Here is an 8,564-nt window from a genome sequence, read left to right as displayed (position 1 = left end):
GCACCCAGCTGCGGAGAGAGGCCTGCGCTTGCCCACCACAGCCGCGGGTCCCGGGGGAGGGGGGACGCCATCACCTGCAAAGAGGATTCCAAGGTGACCCGTCCCCTCCATCCAGATGGGACTGCCTGGACCGAGGCCCCGTGGCATCCATCCATCCTGGGTGCAGCCGCCTTCCCAGAACTTTTCTCGAGCCTCCTCCTGTACAATTCCTTAGCCCCCGGAAAAGTTCTCTCCAGCGCGCAGAATGCTATTTCCCGGTGGCTTCCGAAGTTGAGCAGGAACCCGGGCTCCGGGGGTCCGGGGGCTGGCGTGAGGCAGGGATGTGGTGGGAGCTGCGCCCGGCAGGGTGGAGGGGTGTCCATCCCAGGAAAGGGACACGAGAATCTACTCGTCCGCTCAGGGAGGGCTTGGCATCGAAAGGGTTTCGGCGCCGTGGGGATTGTTTGGGTGTCTCCCGCCAGAAGGGCGAGAGGCGGGCGCGAAGGGGGGATTTTAATTTAGTCGCCTCAAAGGAAAACGCTCTTTGCAAACAAATAGCCAGAGTCGGAGAGATGGGCTGGGCAGGTAGGACTCACAAGCAGAAGTATTCCCGCTGCGCCCCCAACCCACCCAGCGCCTGCCTGTGCGCGTGTGAATGTATCGATTGTTTGAATCGATTTTTAAATAAAAAGCCAGGAAGCAGTGATTGCGTGTGTGTACACACAGACATACAAACACAGACACCCAGGCGCACATAGATCACGCGTACCGTCACTCGCACCCCCCGCCACGGGCCCATACATACACAAACATACCTCCAAAGAGCCTTGGGTAACCAATGAGATCCCTGGGTATTGCCCAAGATGGGGGGGGGGGGGACGGAAGAAGGGGAAGTGAAGGAGGACTTCCTGTAGGTCAAATGGTTCCCTCTGTCCCCCGGCCTCAAATCCTCTCTGCCTTCTCCTGGGGAGGCCTGAACCAAAAATCCCAAACCTGGGCTCATTTCCACTGCCCTGCGGCGCGCAGCCCTAGCCCTCTCCTCCCCACGGTCCCTACAGACTACGAAAAAGCCCTTCCCTTCTTGTGCCTGACCCCGTGGCGACAGAGCCCTAAGGTCACTCAAAATTCGAGGGAGCAGCCTCCCCGAGGTAGGGCCTGGCCCCAGGAGCCCGCTGTGGTCTCGTGATCTCTGGCTTGCTTGGTCCCGGATTAGAGAAATGGAGAAGGATGACCCCCCGGGACTGGGGTTGGGGGAGTAGATTTGCTTGCAGCCCTTCCGACGGGAGATGCTAGGAGCGCGCAAGGGCGCCCCCTGGCCACCTCAGTAAGTCAGTCTTTCTCTCATCCCGCGCTCCTTAGGAATGTAATCGAGGATGCTGGCCCTGAGGCTGCTCAACGTCGTGGCCCCCGCCTATTTTCTGTGCATCTCCTTGGTGACCTTCGTGCTGCAACTCTTCCTCTTCCTGCCCAGCATGCGCGAGGACCCCGCGGCTGCCCCTCTCTTCTCGCCTGCCCTGCTCCACGGGGCGCTTTTCCTATTTCTCTCCGCCAACGCCCTGGGCAATTATGTCCTGGTCATCCAGAACTCCCCGGACGACCTGGACGCCTGCCAGGGTACCTCGTCCAAGAGGGCTCTGTGCCCCCCGCCCAGCACCCACTTCTGCCGGGTGTGCGCCCGAGTCACGCTGCGGCACGACCACCATTGTTTCTTCACCGGCAACTGCATCGGCAGCAGGAACATGCGCAACTTCGTCCTGTTCTGCCTCTACACCTCCCTTGCCTGCCTCTATTCCATGGTGGCCGGAGTGGCTTACATCTCTGCTGTCCTGTCCATCTCTTTCGCCCATCCCCTGGCCTTCCTCACGCTCCTGCCCACTTCCATCAGCCAGTTCTTCTCCGGTGAGTGGGCCTTGGCAGGCAAGTTCAGCAGATAAGACTCCTCACCCCAACTCCAGGGGATGCCAAACTTAGCAAATAAAACACAGGCCCAGCTAAATTAACTTTTCAGATAAACGACTTTTTAGTATCATTATGCCCTAATTTTGCACGAGACAGAACTAAGAAAATGTCCTGGGGTCTATCTGAAATTCAAATTAACTGGGCATGCTGTTATCTGACAGGCTCCCGCCTTCCTCACCATCACACCATCCACTTGCTCAGGAATGTCACATCCAGGCAGTACACCTGCTCTGTGCCAGACACACTCATCACCTTTCTCTGTCTGACCCCAGTCCTGCTCGGGGACTTTGCCCTCCACAACCACAATAAGGTTGAACTTGACACCAGCTAAGCCCCATCCTCCTGCCTACTCTGTGGGCCCCACCAGACTGTGCTGCAGCCTGTGGGTGGGCTCAGAGGAGGGCCACCCTGGTTGGAGATGCAGCCATGTTTAATGGTTCCATAGCCACACTACAGAGCTTGGGCCTGGTGCAGAATCTGAGGAACCAGGTATGTGGGTCCTCACACTTGTGCCCTACTGGGCATCCTGGCAAAGACTGTAGTTTGGATGGCATGCCTCAAGTAATGCTTCCTGGAGCCAGGCCCTGGGGCACTCAGCTCCTGGTGGCAGTTCTTATTACTTTATGCAGACTTGAAATTTGCCCCTACTGTATTTCCATCCACTCCCTGCCCACCCTGGTGTGTGACTCTGCCCAATTTGGTTCCCATAATTGGTAGCGTGCACACGCATATGTTTGTGCATGTGAGTATGGTGTTAACTCCATTTCTCAGATGAAAAAACTAAGACTTAGGTGGGACTAAGTAGCCTGCCCAGTGTCTTACCACTACAACTAACTAGACATCTCTGGCCCAGGGCTCCCTCAGCAGCACAGGAAATAGAACATGTTCCCAAACACTGACCTTCCAGGAACAGGGAGTGAGAAGGCACTACTTCTACTAAGAACTTAAGATTATCTTGAAGTACCTGGATTGGCCTAGGTTGGACATTCTTTAAAATTCTGTTCACTCTGGGGCCTGGGGACATAGCTCAGTTGGTAGAGTGTTTGCCTTGCATGCACAAGGCCCTGACTTCAGTCCCCAGCAGCAATAACAACAAATCTGATGGCCGTATTATTAGCCAGGTTTGGTGGTGCATGCCTGTAATCTTAGCAGCTCAGGAGGCTGAGACAGGAGGATCGTGAGTTCAAAGCCAGCCTCAGCAACACTGAGGCAAGGCGCTAGGCAACTCAGTGAGACCCTGTCTGTAGATAAAATACTAAATAGGGTTGGGGATGTGGCTCAGTGGTCAAGTGCCTCTGAGTTCAATCTCTGGTACCAAAAAAAAAAGAAAAAAGAAAAAGAAAATTCTGATCCATTCTGGGGGAAATGATCATTTCAGTGACTTCTGTGGCCGCAGCCCAGATCTTCCCAGGCATGGCACTACTATGACATTGGCAGTGAAAACTGAGAGGACCCAGCCAGGGGAATGCCTGGAGGACTGGTTACTGAGCTGGGCCCAAAACTCAGAGTCTTGGGCCTTCTGGATTTCTGTGCTGCCAAAGGAGGCTGCCAGGACCGAAATAACCAGGATGGGGGAGGGTAGGTGGGCGGGTTGGGGGGTGGAGTGTGAGCACAGACAGGTGGGGAGATGAGGAAAGCCAAAGAACCTGATTACACATCCTTTTCCAAGTAGTTTCACCAACCATAAAAATGGGTGATTCCAGAAGGAGGATCTTGAAATGGTTTGATTTGAGATAAATCTGGGCTTGAGGCCTGTCCATATGTGCTAGGTTTAGGAGATAGGAGAGAAACCAAGAAGGGCTTCTTGCTTTGATCTGTTGGGAGGACAGAGCCAGTTAGTGTCCACCTTGGGTCCCAGGTCCCTGATCAGGCTGCTGAGTCCCACTATCCTTCACCTCCCCACCATTCACTCACTAGGAAAGGAGGCTAAGGTTCTCGTGTCCATCTCTCCATCTCGTCTTCCTCCTTTGCTGACCTTACATCTCTCCTCCCCCACTCCACATACACTTCCCTGTTCCATCTCCTTCTTCTCATCCTTTCTACCCCAGTTCCCAGAGCAACCCCTCTCTCATCTGCTCAGGAGAGGAGGGCAGGAAAGTCAAAGGCACACCTTGGTTAACAGGAGTTGAGCTGTCCCCAGTCCTGAGTTGGATTTGCCATCAAAGCACAGGATGCTGTGAGTGGGGGGCCCTGAGAACTAAAGGTGGAAAGGGTCTTCTGAACTGAAGTTGGCTGCTAACCTTCAGCTAATGTCAAAGAGAGAGAGGACTAGCTAGTTAAGTTTAAGTTTCTTTTGACTTTGTGGGACCAGTACAAGTTGCATCACCCCTCTGAACCTCATTCTCATCTGGAAAATGAGGAGGACACTATCCACATGCATTGTGGCATTTGGATGATTATGTCAGTGGATAGGGGCCACCAGAAAGTCCAGAAGGAGGAAAGAGAACTGATGTTTGTTGAGCACCTATTATGTGTCATCCACCAGGCACATCTCATTTCATCCAATCATGACAGTCTGTGAGGTAGGTATTATCAAGTCATTTTTAAAGCTTAGGAACAAAACACTCAGCCAGGTGAAGTTGCTTCAAAACCACACAACTTTGGACTCCAAGCCGTTGCCTCCAAAGCTTGTACCTTTTCCACTAGACCACATTGCCTCTCTGGGGCTGCTTCTCTTTTGTTGTTTCGTGATGAATAAGCCCCATTTGGGAGGGAGGTGTCATCTTATCCCCAATGTATTCAAGAAGATATTGGGTGATGGTTTGTGAAGATGGCTGGTGGGAGTCAGGTATAGGAGAGATCAGAAAATGGGACCTTTTAGGCCCTTTAGGAAAACTCTATGATTTTCTAAAAGAAATGGAACTATTATTAAATAGTTGAGAGGAGCTGAAGCAGTCACGCTAGAGACCTTCAAACACTTTGAAAGGAAGCAGGTCCCCAGAATAGCCTTTTGTAGCTGCTGCATGGGGCCAGGAGAAGGCGGCAAGGTTTCTCCCTCATGCCTTGCTTTAGTGCCAGAAAAAAAGCCGGTGAAAAACAGCTTCCACCCGCCCAAGCTCATTCCTGGGGCTGAGATGCAAGGCAGGCCGGAGCTTGACAGCTCTGATGTTCTCCCATCCCAGTTGAGGGCCATCTTTGCCCATCAGCATTCCTCAAGCCCAAAGGGTGTCAGGGCCCCCAGGGTGCTCCCTCCTGCACGTGGCTGTCCAAGCTCATCTGTGCTGACAAGGGAGAAGTGGGTCAGGAGATGGCATGGCTCCGTTTGAGCTCTGCCCCACTGATGCCACCATGTCAGTGGAGGGGCTTCTCTAAATGCCAGCTGGAGTGAGCTTTCTATCCCCTGGGCAGCTGGACCAATTTGTCTTCAACTTTGTAAAGAAAAAAAAAAAAAGCAATCAAAGTTTGAAGGGATGAGGGGAGAAAAGGCTGCTAATGAACAAACCCAAATCAGACCCACATTCTTCCTGGCTGCCAAGTTCAACACTGTTCAGACCTGATAAGGACCAAAAGCCCAATTCTCTGGAGTCTGGAAATCAGAGCCTGGAGAGGCCTTGGAAGATGTGAACCTGTACAAGGGAGCTGGTAGAAGGGCGGGGAAGAGACGAGGGAGAGGTACAGGGGTAGAACAGGTGTTCCCTGGAGCTGCTACCCAAAATCTCCCTGGAGAAGGTGGCAAAGAGGTTGTCTTCTAGGGAGCAAAGGGCTAAGGAGGGCTTTTGAGTTCTGTACTGGACCCACCATCCTGACTGCCAGGTAGGTCAAGGTAGGTGTCTTTACTATATCTGCGCAAAGTTGCAGCCTAGGAAGGATTCCAAGTCCTGGAAAGGTGGAAAAGGCTTGGTGGCCTTAGGAATTAAACTCGAACCCTTTTGGGATGTAGTCACCTCCTCTGTGAAATGACCTTCAGCAGGGGAGTGCTGGGCTGCATGTAAACCAGAAGGCTGACCCCTTCATACATCATTTCCTTGAATCCTGCAACCCTGGGAATCATTACTATCATGTCCATTTTGCAGAGGAACAAACCGCAACACAGGTTCAAAAACTTGTGAGAGTCCACAAGATGGGAGCTCCAAGCCCAGTGTGGACCACCCACCCCCAACCCTCGGGAAGACTGGGATCTCTTACTAAGTGGATGTTTACAAGCAGTAATAGAAAGTGCTTGGTTTAGAGGGCCTGAGGGGAGGTGTTGCCCCACTGTAGGGGGTCAAACTGATGACCTTGGGGACCTCTTCCAGCTTTAGCAAGCTCTGACGGATTGGACAGCTTTAGCAGAGTGTTCAGATGACCACACTGTCCTCTTGCTGCTATTAATGACTGCATTATTCTCCCAAGTTCGCGCTCTGCTCCCTGCCTTTGGGGCTGAGCTCATGACTTGTCCCCTTTGATGACTAGGTCCTGTTTTCCATCATGCTGTCACTTGCCCGAGTCTTTCAGGACAATGTTCCCAGCCCTGTAGGGAGAGAGCAGTCTAGACAGCTTCGGGCATCCATTCCTAAAGGGCTTACCCCTCAAAGGAAAAAGAGGGGTGGGGCGGTAAGAGCATCTAGACTGCCCAGGGAAGCTGGGGGTTCTCATTCTGAGCTTATCAAGCTGTTCTCCCTTCTCCCCCCCAGATGCCCAGTTCTCTCCCCTTCCCTCAGGAGCCATCAACATAAGGAAAAGTTGGGGCAACTAGTTCATCCTTCCTGTCGCTCGCTGCAGCGCGGCGAGAGCTACAAAATGTAGTTGCAATCTCATTAATCTCCCTCGCTCCCTCCCCGCGGAAAGCGCCTGCCCGATCGCTTTTCCGTACGTGGCCTGGGTGTAAAGCGGCTCTGTCGTCTCCCCTCCCCCGCAGGAGCTGTCCTCGGTTCTGAAATGTTCGTCATCCTCATGCTCTACCTCTGGTTTGCCATCGGCCTGGCCTGCGCCGGCTTCTGCTGCCACCAGCTGCTGTTGATCCTCCGGGGGCAGACCCGCCACCAGGCTCGGAAGGGGGTGGCAGTGAGGGCCCGACCCTGGCGCAAGAACTTGCAGGAAGTCTTCGGAAAGAGGTGGCTGCTGGGCCTGCTGGTCCCCATGTTCAATGTCGGAAGCGAGAGCTCTAAGCAGCAGGACAAATAGCAGACACTCCATCATTTCTCTCCCTCTGAACATAAGACCATGACATCTGTCTCTACCCGTGATCCACCGCAACCTCCAACTGGTAAGGTCCTTGCACCCGCCCCTGATCTTCAACCCCTAGGGAAAGCGCTGGCTGGTGGGCCATGGCAGGAAGAACTGCCACCGGGCACTGCTGGGCTTCTCACCAGATGTCTCTGCTTCTGTTCCCCTTCTCGGGGCCCTCCTTCCCCTCTGCGCCTGGTGCACCCCACTCTACCACCTCTCCTGCCTTCACTCTGTCTGCGGGGAACTCCCCCTCACCTTGGGGGTGGGGAGTGACTCTTGCTGCTGGTACGGGGCTCCCCAAGACCTGGAAGCTGGCAAATGTCTAAAATCACCATGGGCGAGAGGCAGCCAAGTCCCCTCTGCCAACTGCCAGGGAAGTTGGGAGGGGTGGGCATGTGTCACCCCCTCTGGGGACGAAGAGCACAGTGGCTTGGTGCCCACACCCAAGGCTCAAAGCTCTCTCTCTGGAAACAGCAACCAAATGGCCTCCCTGCCTGGCCCTCCCCCAGCCCCTGGGGTTTTGCCAGATGTTGGGAGAGAAAGAAGAGGGAAAGAGGAGCCACCCAATGAATGAAGAAGGCATGTGACTGTGCAGCCCTGTATCCCTGAATAGAAGGGTAGGGTGTGTGTGTGTGTGTGTGTGTGAGAGAGAGAGAGAGAGAGAGAGAGAGAGAGAGAGAGAGAGAGGAGGGATGCGCTCTTATGAACCTAGAGGAAGAATGCTTAGGGGAGGGAGGGGCTAATGCATTCATTTATGTTCTGGATAAAGGACATTCTAGCAGCTAAAGCTTCAATGTTGGCATGGCCAATGTTGGAATGGATACCTGGGCAAGCAGTAGCTCCGCCATTGGAGGTCAGGGTTAGGGTTAGCGGGGTCCAGGAAGGCCTCTGTCAGACATGCTGTGCAAGGGATTTTTTTCGCAAGAAATCCCTTCCCACTCGGAGAGTCTCTTTGTGACTGCTGGGCCCAGAGGCCACAGCTGCAGAGATGTCTGTGAGCTATTTGCTTTCATGTGCCGCAGTCTGGCTGGGCACAAAATCACGAGCCACTCAAGCAGGAACAAAGTTTATTTTTTGAAACTGCCGCCAATGTCCGGTATCGCCCGGGAAGATTTTTTCCACCCACGTGGCGTCCTCCCAGACCGCAGAGAGAGCTCCTCCCCCAGAACTCCCTCCTACTGTACTTCCCCAACCAATGGGAACTCTCCAGGAGTCCCGTAGCCGGCCTAGGTGAACAGCAGGAGTCCAATATCCATATGAATGCAAATCTTAACATAATCATATCATCTCAATGGCTAGCTGGCATCACCTTTCGACCAAAAATGCCATGCATCATACACTTGGCTCTTAGCATTCATGGAGAGAAAGTGGGCAGGGAGAGGGCTGAAAAATCATGATGCAAACTTTTGAGGCCCAATACAGCCACTGTGGTGAGGACTACCAGGATGTTTCTAGTTTAGAGGGCTGGCCATGGAGGA

The 8,564-nt window shown here is 53.5% G+C and overlaps 1 protein-coding gene across 1 annotated transcript; it reads left to right on the top strand.

The window, feature by feature from the left end:
* On the top strand, nucleotides 1–7,854 carry Zdhhc22 (zinc finger DHHC-type palmitoyltransferase 22). The gene is made up of 3 exons (XM_015489598.2): nucleotides 1–93; nucleotides 1,339–1,878; nucleotides 6,776–7,854. The coding sequence occupies exons 2-3, from the start codon at nucleotides 1,353–1,355 to the stop codon at nucleotides 7,039–7,041; spliced, it is 792 nt and encodes a 263-aa protein (XP_015345084.1). The 5' UTR covers nucleotides 1–93; nucleotides 1,339–1,352; the 3' UTR covers nucleotides 7,042–7,854.
* Nucleotides 7,855–8,564: the final 710 nt, after the last annotated feature.

This window comes from Marmota marmota, unplaced genomic scaffold (assembly GCF_001458135.2).
Source record: "Marmota marmota marmota unplaced genomic scaffold, marMar, whole genome shotgun sequence".
Classification (NCBI taxonomy): Eukaryota; Metazoa; Chordata; class Mammalia; order Rodentia; family Sciuridae; genus Marmota; species Marmota marmota.
The sequence above is the reverse complement of the archived record's forward strand: the minus strand, read 5'-3'. Positions and strand labels throughout refer to the sequence as shown.

Excerpts from the sequence above, each read along its gene's own strand:
- Zdhhc22 (XM_015489598.2), top strand. The coding sequence starts at position 1,353 with ATGCTGGCCCTGAGGCTGCTCAACGTCGTGGCCCCCGCCTATTTTCTG. Across the intron at positions 1,879-6,775 it reads CATCAGCCAGTTCTTCTCCG|GAGCTGTCCTCGGTTCTGAA; the intron begins GTGAGTGGGCCT and ends CCTCCCCCGCAG.